General features: G+C 32.7%; 1 protein-coding gene across 1 annotated transcript; it reads right to left on the bottom strand.

Annotated features, from left to right (window-relative positions):
• Window positions 1-11,194: 11,194 nt before the first annotated feature.
• On the bottom strand, window positions 11,195-14,306 carry LOC107913884 (auxin-responsive protein IAA26). Its single transcript, XM_016842554.2, has 6 exons — window positions 13,813-14,306; window positions 13,089-13,684; window positions 12,494-12,762; window positions 11,917-12,064; window positions 11,505-11,569; window positions 11,195-11,431 (listed from the first exon to the last, which is right to left on the bottom strand). Exons 2-6 carry the CDS (start codon window positions 13,595-13,597, stop codon window positions 11,397-11,399), a joined length of 1,026 nt encoding a protein of 341 aa, XP_016698043.1. The 5' UTR covers window positions 13,598-13,684; window positions 13,813-14,306; the 3' UTR covers window positions 11,195-11,396.
• Window positions 14,307-20,711: the final 6,405 nt, after the last annotated feature.

Raw genomic sequence — 20,711 nt, forward strand, 5'->3', positions numbered from 1 at the left:
AGGGTAGACCTAAGGGACTAACTTATAAGTACATGGTGGAAAGAAGAATTCACCTTGGGGATAAGTGGAAGAAAAAAAATACATAAAGGAAAGGATAAAGCCCGTAGAGAGGGCGAGACATACGAGAAACCGTCAAGACTGGTTGAAGGTTGATAGGATTGACCAGGAGGAAATTGCCTAACGATCTATTCACCAATGGATAGAATCAAAAATAAATCAGAGCCCGCTATTTCAGGTTTAAGAGAAATATACTCGCACAAGCAGAGAGTTATTTATGTTTAGCTCTTTCTATTTAAACCCTATAAGATAGAGCCTATTTTCGTGTAACGTAGAAACTCACTAAGTTCATCCGAACTTACAAGGGTTCGACCTATGGCTGCAAGACGTGTGTGCCAAGGAACTCGAGAAGGGACTAAGCCAGACTGAGTTAATTCAAGGATTAAACGTCGGTACGGTGTCATGCATATAGGAATGAGGTATTATGTGAGGCTTTGCCTTGGAGTTTATTACGTTGTAATTATGAAATTCCCTTAGTGTCCGAAGCTGATATAGTGAACTCTTGGATTAAAATGAGTGTCTTTGTTGTAAAGAATTTTTTTAATTAAATAGGTATACAATCTGATTTTAAATAGTGAATTCTAAGTGTGTACATCAACCCGGTTCAGTTGTGACGCTCCATACCCGAATTCAGCTAACGGGTTGGGTGTGGGTGTTACATAACCAGTTATTACCTCTCAGTCTCTAACTAATTAACTAATCGACTAATGCACGCTTATCTCTTGACCTCACTTTCTTGACCGGGATGAATTATGATTTACTTGGTAAACTTATCTCTCGATCTCGTTTATCCTAAATTACTTCCTAGGGTCATCACTTCCTAAGGTTAATAGTACATAATTTAAACCTTAATTCATCCGTTAATCAGTCATGCATCCATTCATTAATCTCCCAACGGAAACTAACCACTCATGGATCTAGATGCAATAATTCTTAAACTCATATTCAACATACAAAATAGTAAATTAAATAAAAGAAGGGAAAAAGAAAGTAAATCCATTTCGATGTCGATTTTTGCGTGAAAGCGGGATTTCCTTTAACAATTGCGAAGATAATTCCGATTGCAATTGGAAACTAAAAAGTAACTAAAAACTATTAAATTGAAAGCTTGGATCAAAATTAAATCCAAGTTAAAGAAGAACAAAAATTATTTAAAAGACTAAATTGGAAGAAAATACAAACTAAAATAAAAACCTAAAACTAATTAAGTGGCTCACTTGACCAAAACCTCCTCAAATGAGGCTAAACATGCCTATTTATAAAGTTTATGATCTGAACTAATTAGGGTTAATTAGCAGCCCAAAAATATTATTACATTACATTGTGTGGGCTAAAATACCCATAATTAAAATTTTTAATCGTCGCCCACCGGACCGGTGTCGCGACACTACCTTTCGAATGAAAAAAATGTGGCTTCAAAGTCCAGTGTTACGACACCACTCCTCAATGTCGCAACACTACAGTAGTCCTTCGTCTTTTTTGCCCGAAAATAGTGTCTTACACAGTAAATGAAGCCGTTAAATCATACCTAGATTCATAGTGACCCATTAAGTCGTGAAATTATTCAAAATTGTGTAAAAACACTTATTTTGTATAAATTGAACTGAAGATAATAAAAACCGAAAATATAAACTCGTTAAGTGTCGAAATCATCTTGCCACAATAAATTGCAGCAAATTAGATAACAATAAAAAAAAATTAAAACCTTCACTCGCCCATCGTTACGCTTAAACACCATTTCTTCAAACGATATAATGTTTATTTCACATTAATAAAAGCCACTTTTTAACAAAAACGCATGCATAATTTCATTTCGTAAATAATGGTCATTGTAGTTTTTCTTGTCAAAATTATCAAGTAACATCCCCCTTCACTGACTTAAGCGTCCCAGAGCATCTTGGGCGCAAGCTTCAACACTTGCCTATAATTCTTCCTCTGTAAGTGATAGGCTTAATGCAAATGGCTTAAGTATGGTGTTTTTAACGTATCAAGCATGATCAGGTGAAGAAGTTGAGTGTTGATGTGGTGGTTTATGTGTATTTATTATTAGCATGTCATTATTATATTTACATGTCACATTAATAATTAATTAAAATTTTATGAAAATTGGAAAAAAAAATTATAAATAAAGTATTAAAATTGAAAAAAATGTAAAATTAAAATTATTTTTAAAAAATGGTTAGAAAATTATTAAAAACTTCTAAAAATTCAAAAATTAAAAAAATTAAAATTGTAAAAATATTCATAAAAAATAATAAAAATATTTTAAAAATTCACAAAAATACAAAAATACAAAAAAATTATTAAATTATTAAGAAAATTTAAAAAGTTATAAAATTATATAAAATTTTAAAAATTAAAAAGGTTATAAAACAAAAATAGAAAGATTATTAAAATACAAAAAATCCAACCTTGTTCCGCCCCTGCCGCGCCTCCTCCTATCCCAACTACAGCAACTATTCCTCACTCCGACACCGTCATTACTTCGACTTGGCTACCAATCCAACACAGTTAACCTCCATTTTCCCCTCTCCTTCCAAAACCCTCAAAAAAAGTTGTCCCCAGAAAACGTTGAACCAAACATATCCGAAACCCCAAACAAAACTTGGTTTCTGATCGAGGTTTTAAATTTTTTATAATTTTTGTAATTTCTTAAAATTTTTAATAGTTTTGATGATTTATTGTTGTAAATTTTTTATTAACTTTAGATTTTATTTTAAAAATTTCATAATTTTTTAAAGTGTTTTTTTGTTGACATAACGTATAAGATAAAATAATACTACATATGCCAATAATAAATACATATAGATTATCACATGATACTACATTAATAAGTTAATGCTGTTGTCAACTTCTCCATCAGATTATAATCAATTTAATAAAAATTAAAAGGTTTGAGGGTTAAAAAAACTGCATAGAAAAAGAAAAGCTAAAATGATTTAATATTTTAGTTTGAGGGTAAAAAGAAAGATTATGCCAAAATAAAATGAGTGGAGGCTGCCCAACCAACTGACCATGTATTGTTGCCTTGACTTGCCTTCTCCCTTGAATAAAATGTTTCCCTTCTTTTGTATGTTTGAGTCCAAATGGTAATGAATTCCCGAGTTGAATTTCCTGAAAGGATTCCCACTCACCACTACATATTTTATATTGGACCCTATTTTATATATCAGATTATTTTCTGCTTCCAACTTCTCACGCCATGACTATATATCTTATATACTCAAGCATATACCCTATAATATATATTACCATTACCCTAATTTTCATAACAAAATAGAATTAGTAAAAAATTATTTAGCAAATTTTGTTCTCAATTTAACACACACACACACACACAAATATATATATCAACTATAGTTCTTGCCTTCAATAATTTCATTTATTAACAAGTCTAACATTTCAAGGGCATAATCAACCACCCATTTCGGTATGTACACGGAGAATCTAAATACAAGGGCCACTCAGGCCACCTAACAAATAATCCCTTTATTATTTTTCAGCATTTTGCTTCAACTTTAACATGTTTTGATTCAATTGCTTCATAAAACAATTTAGGATTAAAAATTGTATTGGGTTATATTCAGCATAGTAGGCATAGTTAAACTAAAGATATGCACCAGAAAACAGCCGCAGCTTAAATTGTAAATATCGATCGAGATTCAACTTTAAATTTACTACATGAACTGTAAATATTAAGGTTGGAGTCCTTTTACTTTCTTCTAATAATAATTAAGTTCCACTGAGAATATCAATGTCCAAAGGTTTGAATTAGAAGATCAATGTCCAAATATCATTATTGTGGTTTTTTAACCTAATAAGAGAAACCTAACTTCCTAAAACCCCACCAATACGTAACAAGTTTTTCTCCCCATGAAAAAACAGCTGGAACATGTTATATATAAAGAAGAGAAAATTATATAAAAAGAAAAAGAGATAAACACACACATATAGCCTGGAAACCTTTCATCCTCTCAATGGCAACTCATCAAGCTGCAAATCCCCACTGTTGTTGGCGACACCACCGCCGAGTTCAGTGGAGCATACGATGAAAAACACAGCCTATACATACTATACGGCTTACATATATAGATGAATGGCACACAGGGTGAAGCCAGGCAGGGAAACCAAAAGTAAAAGGTATATAACTGTTATAAGCTTACATGTTGTTCTAACATGTCTGTATTTCTATCCCTATTTTAATCTCTTGATTTATTATTAAAAAAAATATCAAGAGAGAATAAATATTGAATTCATCATGTAATTTTGATATTTGATGGGTTTTTATTCTGTTTCTTTTGATGGTATTATGTTTGATCTATGATTTATTCTTCTAAGAATTTATTGGTTTCTCTGTTTAGTTCTTTAGAATATGATAGATCCTATCCAAAGTTTTGTTGATTAGGTTAAACACTAATAATCTTTGGGGACTTCATTTTAGCAAGATATCGAATCAATATGAATGGTGAACTATAGTATTGTAAGAATCTATTTCATGATCACAATTTCCAATTCACAGTTGAATCTTAACTCTTTTCTTCTTCTTTTTTTGAAGTATATCCCTTTATTCTATCAGAATTAAGAAGTTAGTCGCTTTATTTTCATTTATCAAAAATTGGTTTTTTACTATATAAAAAATCAGAATTTAGTCCAACTACATTATATTGTTAGACTTTGTCGTTTAATATTTGACCAAAAAATCACAATGTAAAATTTATATATTTATCGGTAATTGAATTAACTTCTAATATATTAAAATGGAGAAAGTAACTTGTGTGATTTTTATAAAGTAATTCCTTAGGGTGAAGTTTGACATAAATACTTGTATATATGGCGATTGTCCAATTATATAGTACTTGATTTAATAAATAATTTTGATATGATTTTTTTGTTTATATTTAATGCGTTAATGGTCACGCCAATTAAATGGATTTAGTTTAAAATTTATGGACGATGTTACCATCATGGAATTCAGTGAGTACATCCAACATTATTAATAAATAACATTTGTTGTCTTTCGACATAATCTGGGGTGAACCCAAATGAAAATGCTGGTGCTAAGCTTAAATTTGTTTTGGCCCAACTTTCCAAGAAAAGACGTTTCATTTTATGAATGGTAGTGTTTGATTTCTTTTGATGGTGGCAACTTTGGTTTTGCTACCAATAATGTTATTTTATTTCAAACGAAATGCAAGTGTGGAGTGTCGGTGTTGGGGTGAAAGTGAAAGAATCTGGAGAAGTTTCAGTGTCTTAGATTATCCTAACAGCACCTTGGATTGGCTGTAATAGTTAATCGGTTTCATGTTTATTTTGAGCGCAATGATTTTTCCTTAATTTGATTGTCCGAATTTCATTATATTGACTATTCTTTAAAGTTACTTCATCCTCTAAGTAACTCAAAATAGATATTCCCAACCAAAAATCAAGAGGGAAAAGAAAAAATGGTAAGAACAAAAATCATTCAACACATCCCCAAGAGGGAAACTTGCGGCAAATTGAAGTGAAACTTTGATTGAGTTAATTCATAGTCATTGCAAATGAAAATTCTTTAGATTTACGGGTATTCGATTGGTTGTGAATGGTGGATGGAAACGATGGGCATGGTAGTTGACAACCAGAAAATGAAAAAAGAATTTCTAATTTCGGGGGTTTTGAGAGAATGAGACACGAGAGAGAAAAGTGAACGTCGACAATTGATGGCAACATATGACATGCAAGCAGTAGATGACGGCAAAAACAATGGTGAAAGCCACAAGTAATTTTTGTAGATCTAAACTTTTGTGATGAATGTTAGGAAAAAAAACCTAAGATAGGAAAGGAAAAAAGGAGAATCAAATGATTCTTCGGGGTTGGTCACAAACGAGGTGGCAGCAGAAGTGACGACGATCATTGTCGGAATCTAGACTTTAATAAAAGGTTTTCTGCCAAACAATTAACATTCCATTTGAATTAAAAAAATGAAACTAGAGAGATGATTTTCTAAAAAAAAGAAAAGAAAAGATAACTTCATATTTCAAGGTGAGAGCGAGAAAGCATTTGAGTGAGAGGATAAATTAGAGAAAAAGTCAAAAAAAAAAAGAAAAAAAGAAAAGAAAAGTAACTTATATATTAATTAAAAATTACTATATTTATTAAATATTTACTATTTTATTGAAGTAATATGAATATACATATTAAATATTGAATAATAATTATATTAAATTATGATTAAATTATTTGTTTTTATTTAATTATATTTAATAATAATTTTATTAAAATTTAATAACAATATCAATAATTATCTACTTAAATTTATTTTTGCTAAGGGTACTCTGGTCATTTAAGGCTTTTTCTTTATGCTATTACAATTCTATTCCATTCAACCAAATACAACAATATTATTACAATTCTATTCCATTCCATTCAACTAAATACAATAATATTACTACAACTCTATTCCATTCTATTCAACCAAACAATTAAATTACTGATTACAGTTTTATTCTATTACAACTTTATTCTATTTCAATCGTATTCCATTTCAATAAACCAAACGTGGTGTACATGTCTGCCTCTATAAATTGGTATTTTCACCGGCGATTGGGTTTGTTTAAATGCTAAAAACTCCCAATACAAGGTGGTTCAATAGCGATGATCTCAATTATGTAAAGTTTATCATAGTTTCGGCCGCACCATGACCTTGTCAAATCGATAAGGACGAAGATGTTTCAAAACTCCTTGTACAGACCCAATTTTACCCGGGCCTAGTGCCAAAAACATTAACCCAAAATACCCCAGCCCAACAAACTAAACTAAACCCAAACCACATGGCCCAAATTAAACCCAAACTGACCCAAATTGAAACCTAGCCCAACAAGCCCAAAAACACCTAAAACATTTTAGGAAAAAAAACCTAATCCCTAACCCTAGGGCGTCGCAGCCCTTGCTGCTCCCATGTGCTGCCGTCTGCCTCCTCTGCCACCGCTTGTCAGTCATGCACCAAAACAGCAAGTTGACCTCTCCCCATAACCTGCAAGAAGGACGCAAATAGCAGCCAAGAATAGTAGAGGCAACGTAATAACAGTGAAAAATAAAAGAAAAACATTTTGTATTTCGGCTTTAGAAGCCCAAAGATCAAACAATGTAAAGGGTGGGGGGCTTTTGCAAAAATAAAAAAAAGGGAAGACGATTCGAAAATAAAAAAATTTGAAAGGTGGATTTATATTCTTTACCATTTTCTTTTCGTATTCTGATTCATTTCCTTTTTATGCTTGTTTATTTTTTTATACGAATCAATAACAAAAAAGAGGAAAGAGAAAGAAGAACTTACCGGGGTATTTTATAAAATCGGTTGTTGAAAGATTGGCGGTCCTCTTCCTTTTATTTTTAGGGTATTTTGAGACCGGATCTGGATTTAGGAGGTCGGGATCTACAAAAGGGCACCTTTTTACCCTCGTCGGCCACCGTGCTCGGCGACGCCGACGCTGATGACCGACGGCCGGCACGGTGGACCGATAGCCGAAGCTGGCCGGATGCAAGGGTTGGGGGGAGAGCTTTTGGGAAAGGGCTTTTTTTTTTTTAGAAACGAGAGAAAAATGAGCCTTTTCAAAAAAATTTTAAGTTTTATACTGCTAGCGAAACGATGTCGTTTCACTTGGGGAGCTTCAGCGCCAAAACGGCGCCGTTTTGAAGCGACCCGAGATCCGACCCATTGGGCCTCAAGGATCCGATTGTTTTTGGACCAATGGTCTATTTGCGACCCTGGTCCTTCCGCGTTTATTTTCTTTTAAATTTACTCATTTTTGTTCATTTTTGTTTTCTTTTAATTTAGCCCCAAAAATTTTGTTTATTTTTTGATCTCGTCCCTGGCTCATTGATGCACTAAAACGATGGACATGTGTCCGAATTTGGGTTTATTCCCATTTTGGTCCTCGTTAGTTGTCACGCTTTACATTTTGGTCTTTTACTTGTTTACTTTATTTTAATTTATCCTTTAAATTTGGTTTGGATTACGATTAAGTCCCTAAATCAGTTTAGCTCATTTATTTATTCAACTTCTTTTATTTTTATCTTTTTTTTATTTTCTTATTTCTTTTTTTAGTTTTGTTTTATTCGGTTCGTTAGTTATTATTATTATTCTGTTTATTATTTCTTTTATACATACCTACTTATGTATTTTTTATACTTTATAATTTTTGTATACATATATTCATACATACATTTTTATAATATATATATACACGCATATACATATATATATATCTTTATAACTTATTTGTATGTATATATATACTCATATTCTTATATATATGTTTTTAATTTACATATATGTCTACATATATCTATATACCTATTTTATTTTCGTAAATGCATATATATACATATATATATACATCTTTTTATATTTTTTTTTAATTTTATTCATTCTCTTTATTTATTTATTTATGTTTTCATTAGTGTTTTAAAAGAATGTTTTAACCTTACTTGCTCATATATTTGTTATTTTGCGTGTCATTAATCTAATTTTTTATTTCATTTATTTTTATTATTGTTGCTCGTATTATTTTTTTTATACTATCACATTCAATATTGTTTTGTACGCATATTAACCTCACGTTTCATTTCTACTATTTCGAATTAGATTAATTAGCTCGACACATAAGTTTCAACTTTCAAATAAGCAAAATTTCATCTTTAGATTCGAGAGGATTGAGCCCTAACGTATTGGGTTGCGATTTTCTTCGTTAAATCTAAATAATCGAAAACGTTCTTTAATAAAAAAACATAAATAAAAAACTCATTATCGGGAATTCAACACGTTATGTCCTAATGCATTGGATATGACACGTTGTTTTCTCAAGACAAGGATTTTTCTAAAAAATAATAAAGGCAATATTCAATGTTTAGAACTTTGAGAAATTGTACCCTAACGTATTGGGTTGCGATTTTTTTCATCTAACTTAAACAATTGAATATTCTTTTAAATTTTATTGCACAAGTTTTTTTTTGGACAATCTCATTTTTGAGGAAGTAAAATATCATGCCCTAACTCATTAGGTGTGACATTTTCTCTCTCAGAAGTGAGAGGGTCTTAACGGGTAATTTGATTTATACATTTCAATAAAGGATCGTATTCTTAAATCTTTATAAAGTTTCTAATTCTTGACACTAAGACACTAAACAATCAACTAGGTATCAATTTTTGGCGTTACGAGGGTGCTAATCTTTATAAAGTTTCTAATTCTCGTACGTAACCGACTCCCCAACCTGTTTCTCTGAATTTCGCAGTCCAAAAGCATTGTTTTAATAAATCTAAATCGATTATTAAAAACAACCATTTTACAAGGTGACCTGATCACACCTCATCAAAAAAAGATTGGTGGCGACTCCCATTTTCGTTTTCTTTTTCAAAATCTAAGTCGACCCCGTTTTATCAAAAAAAATGGTGTCAACACTCCTAATTAATTAAGGAGCATTATGAATGATAGAATGAAGTCGGGGTTGTAGATTTAGGCCCAAAAACCATATGGCTAACCCAAAGCTTAAGATGGTTTAAAACCTAGATGCAATTGTGAAAGCGCTTGTTTGTTTTTGTTTTCGTTGTTTTCATCTAAATTAATTGTGGGATGGTTAGCTCATGCATGATGCTTCCATAGTTGCTTGTTTCCTCTCTTTTCTGGAAACTGCACCTACGTAACCAACAACAAATCTGATTAATCCCTACGCTAAACCAACATAACACCCAAACTCTTACAGGGGTTTCTCCACTCCTATCTTCGCAACTGAATCCACAAACCAAAACAGCTCCTTGCACAACTTTTTTACCAAAAACCAGAATCTATGACCACCCGTAACTTCCAAATTTTCTTATAAATTGGGGTAGCTCAACTTAAGGTTTGGCATGGTTTTTGGTTTTTCATGAACTTGAGGATTAACGGGAGGTACATGTGTCAAGGGGAAAATGGCATTTGGTTGATGACGGAATTGATGTGATTAAATGTTGGCAAAGGCTATCATCGTCGTCTCAACTCTTTATCAAGTTCACTTTTGTTCCTGTGGTTGTTATTTTGCTCTTCCATCACTTTTCCTAATCCTCAAAATAAACAAAGCCAAACTCACTTCTTTAAACTTCAAACCTCAACTCTCTTCTTCGAGGTTAAGCCAAACTCTCTTTCATATATGAATTTTTTTAATTAAACATTTTAATGGATTAAAATTATAGGTAATTATTTGGTTAATTGGTAATATATTTTTTTATTCCACTAGCAATTTTAAAAAATTGACATGTATCCTTTTCTAAAAATATTTTACTACACTTATCAATTTTGTAACCCAGTTTATAAAATCTAAAAACTCCACTAATAATGTACCATATATTTTCCTTAACTATATACACAAATATGATTTTGTTTTTTTCATATTACTTTTATGTTTATTACACCTATTATATTTGTTAGATTATATCACATTCATTATAGGGCATCAACAAAATTTAAATGTATAATTTCTATAAATGATATTTTTACGCAAACATTTTGACGCGTGAGGGGTTTGAAAGGAATTAGACCAAATCAGAGGAGACCCGACCAGTCTAATTTTAGGGCCCAAAGTTAGGCAACTCTCAACGATAATGACCCTTCAACCCTTCCCCCCCAAACCCTCTTTGTTTCCCCTTTTTTGTTTTAAAAGCTAAATTCATTGCCCCCTCCCACGCATTCATTCATTGAGCTTGGTACCGCCCCTACACTTGAACACTTACACACGCTGCTCCAAATCAAACCATATCTGGTTGACTAGTGTTTGCTGCATCAATGGTCAACATTCAATTCCAAAAGGGAATATAGATTTAGCTCTTTGTTGCGTTGTCTTGTCTGTCACTTTGAACAAAAAGGCCACATATTTCCTCCACTTTCTCCTTTAACCCTGAACAACTCACCCCTTGTATTGAATTAGGCTACTGTTTCTCGGTTGTAGTGAAAACTTCAATGGAATCCAACATAAAAGGAAATGGTTTCAACTTTACAACCCATCATTCTTTCAATTTTCCCTTTGAAGTTGGTTGTTGTATAATTTAGTAAACTTGAACTTAATATAGGCCTCAATTTGGGTTTTTCAGCATTCAAGATGGGTACTTCAATGCAAAGTTAAAAATATAAAATTTACATAACAAACTCGAGATAGTTGCTATTAAGCATTTAAGGGAAAGACATCAAAACTTACATATAAAACCACTTAAATATATATATTTATACTGTTGAGTGCAATAAGTTGCATTCCAAAATAGGGGAGAAAATTGTGAAAACGCGAAACATAATTCAAAGTCTCTTTCTTTGAACTATGATCAGGATCTTTAAAGAGCTTCAAGCCTGTAGCTTTCCTTGCTTATTGCTTCCAACTGTGAAACAACAACAACACATAATTAAACATTTAATGATTAGTTGTTTTTTAATAATAAAACCGACACTCACGGCTAAGGGCAGATAACTCGGAGCTCTTCAACGCACGCAGCCTCTTCACAGTCGACACAAACATGCTGCACATCCAATGCAAAAAAACCAGATATTACAAATTTATGCATGTATTAGTACAACATATAAATAATTAAATAACCATAATAAGACAAAACTGGTTTCTCTAGTGTTTGGTAATACGTAGGTTAAGAAAGAACATGCCAACATTAAAGAAATCATAATTTGGGTGAAGATATGAGGAATCTAATGCTGTTTTTAGGGGGAAACTAGAGGACAAAAGATGCGAAATATAAAGGGTATTCTACTATATGCTCCGTCACTAATTGTGGGATCGAATATAATATAATATGGTATAGTATAATCACAAATTGCAACAAAGATCAACAGTGATAAAGATAAAGATGCTTACTGCCATGGGACATCCCCAACAAGCATACTGTCTCCTTCGTTATCCTCATAAACAAGTGTATATTCCCCACTTCCGTCCAATACGCCCGTAATCGCTTTCTCTTCCTCTTGCTTGTTCACTATTCCACCAGCAGAGGAATCTCTTTGAGCTACATGGATGGCAGCAAAAGACAAACACATGAGATCAAACCATATCTGTCAATTAGGATCCCATTAATTTAAGCTACGAGTTTAATTGCAATAACAACAAGCAGGTGAGTCCAAAATTTTGGCCCTTGAAATATGCAATGCCTCCCCCACTTCCATCACCTAAACAGTTGAAAACTAACACTGATGTGAATTGATGGGTCATTACAATAACCCAGATGCAACACAAAAAGCTTCTAATACACTGAACAAAATGATGGGGTAGTCGAATACTAGATGAGTTGATGATGATATAGATGCCCATATTAAACAATGAATAAAACAAATTCACCCCTAGTGGCTAATGGACAGTACTATCATATCTAAGTTACCTAATCCATGTGAAAAAAAAAATCTCAGCTGTATATTTGTATATTTCATAACAAATTTACCTGCAAGGAGGCCTCTGAAGAGTTCATCGACAGCAGTTGACAATTTTTCGTAGCTATCATAGGCTTTGAGATCCACTTTCCTACCGATGGGAACTCCATCCATGTTGATTTTCACAAACAGGCCTTTGCCATTAGGTTCAGCTGCTGGTTTTTCATTAGCAGCCTTGTGAGTTGGTGATTCAGAAGCTAGTTTTGAAGAACTGCTGTTGGCAAGATTTTTCCTTATAGAACGAATTGGAGGCCAACCAACAACTGGACCAGGAGCAGTTCTGTTTACCATGATCATAATTAGACCCCAAAAAAAAGGGAAAAAAAGGTTTCTTAAGAACATCTGAAATATAATAAAAAGTAAAATCTTGCACTAATACTACATACGAAAGATTTAATGAAGTATTTCAGGTTAACATGAGAGACATAAAGAAATGAAACCAAGTAACAAGCATGCATGGATGCTGGACCACATACAACATCAAGAAAGGTAAATACACTTGTGACTTGCAGTGAATATCCTCTGTCAAAAAAAAAAGATTTTAAAAAGTAAAAATATAATTAAAAGAAGTGCAGGGAGAGAGAGAGATGTAAAAAGCTGGAGTACCTTTTCTGAGAACCATTGAGAGGCACAGCTGTATTTGCAGGAGGTTTAAATGCCTTTCTCTCAGCTTCCTGCAAGTCTACCGCTTTATTGCAACAGGGCTGTGACGATTCCTTAGCTATAACAGGCAAGGTCTGTGGTGGGGCTGTTGTTGATGGGAACTGGAGAAATGGAGGCATTGTCTGCTGCTGATGGTGGCTTTTGGCCCATGGAGTGGACAAAACTGACCCAACAGAGTGGTCCTCCGGACATGGAAACTTGTGTGTCTGTTTTCCATTGCTCTTCATGGAAGAGAAGTACCCTAGTGAGAGTAAAGACTCATCTCTCTCAGTATTGTTTTTGTTGGACCAGTTGTTCTCACCTGGGGGACCAAGCCTCAGTTCCAGCTTCTTCTCCTCTGAGGATCCATCCCTTCTCTCCTCTTCTCCCTTCAAATGCCACTCTCTTTCTTGAGGTATTAAATCAAGAAGTTTAGGACATGATTCAACATTCTTAGAGCAACCACTCTCCATCTCCTTCACACACCAGATATGATCTCCAACCACACCAATATGATCACCTTTCTTCAACTACTTTGAAGACCAACAATTAGCAATAATCTGAAAATATATGTTTTTAAGTGTTGCAGGTTTAGAAGCCAAGGACCATAAAAACAAAGGTGGAAAACAAATGAAAAGGAGCTAATGGTTATTTAAAACCATGCATAGATGGGAAGTTGCAGGTATACCTTAAAGGAGTCACTCAACCAGAGCTCAAAATAATGAAGACCCACATCATGAAACCAACAAATCTTTACTATGAGCAAAGAAGGAACAAGTGATACAACTCTAAACTTGTGAAGATATTAGCTGACAAAGCAAGAACTGTCCAGCTTATAGAGCCTCTCAACCATTAAAATCTTTACAAACCGACACCTTTAAACGAGGAAAATCAGACCAAAAACGCCATATCATATTATAAATATAATATATATATAATATGTTAAGAAAAGCCACCTTTGAAATAGAGAAATCCCACCAAGTGAAAGGAAACCACCCAAAAGAACGAAGTGTTTTTATTGACAACTCAAAACTACAAAGGTTATAGAGAGAGATATGAAAAGAGTTTTTTTTCCCCTTTTTTTGGGCACGCTTTTGTGGGTTATTCTTTGCCCTCCCTTTTATCGCTTTCTAGGACTCCATATAGGTACGTGATTCTTTAGGCGAGGGAGGACAAGATGCACATTTCACAAATGATATACAACAATCAGTGCATACAATTGAATATTATTGAAATATAATATGAAATATGCTGCTATTACATAGAAATATATATAGCATATTTATGCACCGTGAATTATTGTAAGAATAAGAAATGGTGAAACTTTTTACTTTTTTTAATCACAACTCCAGCCATATATAAATAATTGACTGCTTTTATATATTTATATTTTTAATTAATATTAAAAATTATTGTTTTGAACATCAACTAGAGCTTGTGCTCAAGCTTATAAATAACAAAATTGAAGTTGACTAAACTCATTTATTATTAGAGTTAAAGAGTTAAAAGATTGTAAAAAATATAAAAGATAGAAGATTGCTTCATGATAGTCTAGTAAGTTGAGATTTGAATAAGTGAATATAGAGTTAAATCTTCATGATAGTCTATTTTCGAGGATTAAGTTATCTATTCAAATTTAGGGGGTGTTGATACTGATATGTTATAGTTTGGCATATGCAATTAGGGCATTTTCATGCTTACTTCAACTTATTTTTAAGTGAAATTGAATCTTTTAATTGATTAGTGGTTAGACATGTTGTATTTAGTTTTAGTTGTGTTTTTATACCAATTTTAGTGTTTTCTTAATACTACATTAGTTTTATGTAGTAAATGATACTCAAGTGGTGCTTAATTTGGCTATATAGGAGAGTTAAAAGGACCATGGCATGCAAGGCTTGGTAGATTGGTTGAAACAAGGCAATGTCACGATGTGAGTTGCTGTTTTGGGATGCAAAGAAATGCTTAGCTTGGGATGTTGCAACATGGATGGAAAAGAGGTCGCGACTTGATAAACTGCTTGAAATGAGGAGATGAAGCTTAAATGTAATGTCGTGATGTGAGTGATTTAAGGGCACAACATTAATTGGGTTTAGCTTGAAGGAGAAAATGACAGTGAGTTACGTTGCAGCATAGGAAGTGCTAAAGCTATGACGTCAGCCTGTTATGTTGCGATATGTTGATTTTTCAGGTCGCAACGTTAATGCCCAGACATCAACAAGTAGGAAGTCCTTCGTCCACGTCGCGATAATGGATGGAGGCCACGATGTTTATCTGCAGAGTTGGAAGTTGTGAAGGTTACTAAAGGGAAATTTAGTGGAAATTTTGTCTCCATCCTTTATTTAAGCTATTTTTAATAGGTAAAAATATGGTCATTTAGCTCCTCACTATAAACACTTGCTTTGTATCATAATTAAAGAGACTTGAAAACTTTTTAGAGAGATCTTTTCTAAAATTTTTCAAATTTTAGACTTTGAAGTGTAGACTTTTGCCGAGACTTTGTTTAAAGCATATTCTTTTGTAGATATCACAACTCTTTCTTATGGGTGACAACGAAATATAGAGATCAAAGCAAGCTGCAACTCTGAATATGGATTCTTATCCATGAATGAGCAATTCTAAACTCTTTACTTTAATTCATTTTAATTTATTTGATGTTCAGAATAACTACTTGTGTTTTGAATACCATGATGTTCTAAAATTCTTTGATGGTTGGTTGGAATGCTAGTTGCTAATGTAGTTAAGATACATAATGATTGGTTGATTGTTTAAATGTGTTAATATGTTTAGTAAACTATAATTGATGCCTCTAGTTGAAGATTTAGATAGATGAGTCCAAGAGGAGATTTTTATCGCATAGAACCTTAATACAATCATGTTGAATAATGAGGCCGAAAGGTGAGTTATTAACTAGTTGAGCCCAAGAAGATATCCTAAGCAGTAGTTCTTAAGTACAAATGAGTCTGAAAGAATATTTCTTCTTAAGAATAGCAATTGATACAATCTAAAATGTGTGTGGTGGCTATATTAGTAACTAGTTGAACAATTGACCATCACCTTCTTAATTGCATTAGTCACAGGAAGAAAGAGGATTTTTAGGTTAGCTTACTTAGTAAATACTCTAGGTTAGTTTTGTATCAACTTGATTTGAGTTGTATTAATAATCCTTAAGTTGAGTACACTGGTAATTTCCTAACTAGTGAAATGAATAACTATTGCATAGTTTACTAAGTAATCCTTGCGGAAAATAATCATTGGAATGCTTACTTAAGTTTTCCATCGTAAATGAATACTACTATATTACAACTTGAGACCATTATGCTTGCAGTTTTTTCGTGCTAAAAAGTGATGAATATATATGTTACGTAAGTGAGTGTACATGGGCAATTAGGTACACATGGGAACAAAGTCTTTCCTAAGCGATGAATGACCCACGATCATGTTCTTTTTTTATAATACATGAAATACTAGTGAGAGGATGTTATTAACTTTTTAACTAAGCTATGAATTCCACAATTGCCACTATGAATTCCACTATTGTAAGTGTAGTCATGTCATACATAAGCTATATAGCCAACATATTAGCTTTTGGCTTCAATACCAATGAAACACAAGCTTTCAGTATGTCAAAGCATATGAGTTAGGTAAACGTGATCAGTCACTTAATCAAGATTGAGGTAAGTTACATCATGAGCATCACAAGTGAAAAAAAATTACATAAACGAATCCAGGATAAATGCTACTTGGGTCTTATCCGATGTATTATCAATCTAGACAATCACATATATGTTTCTATTTTTTTAGAGCCAACTGCTCTGATACCCAACAAATTGTATCTTTCAATTTAAACTTAATAAAAACATCATAGCCTTATGAATCAAATATTCATTCTGATTCCTTAGACTATCAATGATGTTTGAGCCAGACCGAATTAATTGGTTAGACCAATTGGATTAAAAATCAATCGGGGTACCAATTTGAAGAGTGACTTTGAACCAATTAGATCGGGAATTAGTGTGAACCAACTGAATCGGCTAAAAATCGATTGAACTGAGTTTTTAAAAAAATTAGTTTTTTTTATTTTTAATAATTTTTAATTAGATTGGTTTGACCGATCGAATCAAAAAATCAATGGCTTGACCAGTTCCACCATCAATCCAGTTTAGAAAACATTGTGGACTATTAGCAATTTTAGATTACCTACTAATATAAATTGTCTTCTTGTATCACAATCCTTTCCTTATGATGCAACTTGTTGAAATACATAAAACCCCATATATTTTTGAAATGTTTTTAAAGTTATTTAGGTAGATAAACCTTAGAATAATCAATTGGGATCTTTTAGGAATTTTTTTTATCTTTTAGTAGTTTACTAGAATAAGAGAATTATTTTCCTAGCTAGGTTATGAGTCTTTTTTCTATTTAAATTCAGTTCATTACTTAATAAAATTAGAACAATTTTATTGAATACACTATTGAAAATTTTAATGGTATCAAAGCTAGGTTAAATCTCTAAGAAAACCATGGTTAAAACAGCCTTCACTGGAGATAAGTGATCTAGCAACCAAACGAAAATAGAAAGTTCTATCGTCAGAACAACAACCGAGAGTGCAATGACTCAAGGGATAGAGGCGTCTCACCTCTTTTTTCAGCTAACATCTCACAAGCTAAATGGCAAGAATTACCTCGAATAGTCGTAGTTTGTGAAGTTAGCAATTGATGGGCGCGACAAGCTAGGTCATTTAATTAGAGAAGTCAAGCAACCATAGACGGGTGATCCAAGGATGAACATGTGGAGGTAAAAAAATTCTATGATAATTGCATGACTTATTAATTCCATGGAAGCATCGATAAGTAAACCTTTTCTTTTTCTCCCAATTGTTAAAGATGTTTTGGGATGCAGTAAAAAACACCTATTCAAATTTAAAAAACGTTTCACAAATCTTTGAGTTAAAAATAAAACTCTAAAAGGCTAGGTAATGAAAAAAGGAGGTTACTTTTTATTATAATGAGATAATGTCTCTTTGGCAAGAACTAGATCAATGTTATAATTATGAATAGGAGTGTCTTGGAGATAGTGTAAAAGTTATGAAAAAAGAAGAGAATGAGCGAGCTTATTTATTTTTGGCTGGTTTAAATAAAGAATTTGATGAAGTGAAATCTCGAATCTTAAGAAAAAAAATCGTTTCCTACACTCTGTGAGATTTTTTCTGAGGTTAGAAGAAATGAGACTAAGAGAAAAGTAATGTTAAGGCCAGGATTTGAAGCTAATGATGAAAATTCTGCTATTGTGACTATTAAAAGTGATGATGACAGTGAAAAAGGAAGAAACCTTGATGTGACCACAGCAAAAAATATAGGCACACTCAATAAATATGTTGGAAGCTCCCATAAAAAATCGATAAATGGGAGAAAGAAGAGTGACAATGGTCATGATTCATAATCTAAGGATAACAAAGTAGCAAAGTTCTCTAGAAGAGTCTCCATTCACTAAGGAACAACTAGAGCATTTATACAAGCTTTTTCAATCACCACAATTTTGAATGAATTCTTTTATTCCTAACTCATCTACACAACTAATTTTTTATTTTTTTCAGTGTCAAGCCTTGTAAAACAAACATGTGGATCATTGATTCTAGTGTTAGTGATCACATGACTAGTAGTCATTTCTTTTTCTCAACTTACACACCTTCTGCAGGAAACACACATTGTTCACGGCAATAGCCAAGAAATGCACTACTAAAATTTCACCTTCCTGGTTTTACATGTACCAAATCTAGCTTGTAATCTCATATTTGTCAGTAATTATCTCAGTCCTCGAATTGTCGTATTATATTTGACTCCTCTATGTGTAAACTGTAGGACATTATCTCGGGGAGGATTATTAGCAGTGCTAAATAATATGGTGGAATTTACTTTTTTAATGACGATCATCTAAGTCGACCATCAACTACTTGTGTTTAAATTTTGTTTCTAGTTTTAATAAGGTTATGATTTGGCATTATAATGTTGGACACCCTAATTTTTACTATTTAAGACATTTTTTACATGATCTATTTAAGAATAAAAGTCCTCCTTCATATCAATACTTTTAAGAGTCCCAAATTTTTCAAGAAAACATTATAATTCAAGGCCTTTTATTATTATTTCATTCATAGGCAATGATCATCAGTTCTTTATGACGCATCTCTCAATGCAAATATTGACACAGCATGAAACTTCCCTTGCAGCTAATAAAAACAAAACAAATCGTTTCATATACATACTTGCTTACCATCAAATATTAATATAAAAAGAAAAAAAAAGAAAAACTACCAGGCTTCCCTTGCCTGTTTAGCCTTGAACACATGGTGGTGGCACATGCAAATGCAGAATGTTGAGCTGCTAGTGTGGTGGGTGTCCTCTAGAGTCTCCACTAGTGCTTCCTACACCAGGCAATGTTAAATGCAGTCTTCAGGGAAGGATCCATTGGCGACACAGGTAGTAAAAAAACGTATACTTTAACCCAATTGGGATGAGTGTTGTAACAACTTGATGTGATGGACTAGTGAGGACCCCAACAGCAAACAAAACATCAACACCCCTAATTTTTCCCCCATTATGTATATATTTGATTCGATTTGTTGATGATTGTTTTTCACTACATGAGATAAGGTTTATATAAACTTTGTGTAGGAGATTGTCATGCCAAAATGCCTAGCCAAACAAAATTTGATTGAATGCAAAATTAGGATGCCAAACTACCCTACCAAAATTTGATTTAATGCAAAATTAAGAGGACATTTCTATAAGTAATCAAATTAATATAAAATGGAATTGTCATACCAAACTACATAGAAAAAATAGAATATATGCCGAACTACACGTTATGACCTCTATTTTAATAGCAGCCAACAGTATATGTCCTGAAAAAACAGAATACTATGTTACTTCCAAACTCAAAGAGAACAAAGGCACTATGGTATTACTTGAATTTCCATATCAACTTGCATGAACACTAGATGGTTTATGTTCAAAATTTTACACAATATAAAAGTCCTAGACAGATAATTAAGACATTTTAAAACCACAATCACGTACCAAATATGCCATCCAAGCAACTTTTCCACTAACCAATGACAATTGCTTCAAATTGATCATGCCAGAGCTGTAATCACACATAAGAAGTTGTTTGAGAACATAACAGAAACCAAAGGATTCAAAATGGAACAGTTTTGAAATAGAACATTTATAAGTGTAAAGAGATTCAATAGAAACAAAACCACCAACAAATTTAGATAAAATAACTGGGCAGTGTGCTTCAGCAAGTAGTAAGAAGCAAGAAGGGGAACTCAAAGTTTCAATATCAAGGCTAAAATACCCAGTTAACCACATCAATAATCATAAGTAAATATGGAGGTGAAAAGGAAGATAATGATTGAATCCACACAAAGATGAGATAACAAATTGTAGACTTTGCATTCTAAAAAATTACAGCACATATAAACATCACATGTCACAACTACAAGTAAATTAACAGGCTTAATAGAGTGCATCTCAGCATCAATAAACAATTTAGGAACTAAATTGGCATGCCTTAAAATAGTGTCT

This window comes from Gossypium hirsutum, chromosome D10 (assembly GCF_007990345.1).
Source record: "Gossypium hirsutum isolate 1008001.06 chromosome D10, Gossypium_hirsutum_v2.1, whole genome shotgun sequence".
Lineage (NCBI taxonomy): Eukaryota > Viridiplantae > Streptophyta > Magnoliopsida > Malvales > Malvaceae > Gossypium > Gossypium hirsutum.

Coding starts and splice junctions, on each gene's coding strand:
- LOC107913884 (XM_016842554.2), bottom strand. CDS start 13,597: ATGGAGAGTGGTTGCTCTAAGAATGTTGAATCATGTCCTAAACTTCTT. Junction 11,570..11,916: donor GTTGGGGATGTCCCATGGCA/GTAAGCATCTTT, acceptor TTGGATGTGCAG/CATGTTTGTGTCGACTGTGA. Junction 11,432..11,504: donor CGAGTTATCTGCCCTTAGCC/GTGAGTGTCGGT, acceptor GTTGTTTCACAG/TTGGAAGCAATAAGCAAGGA.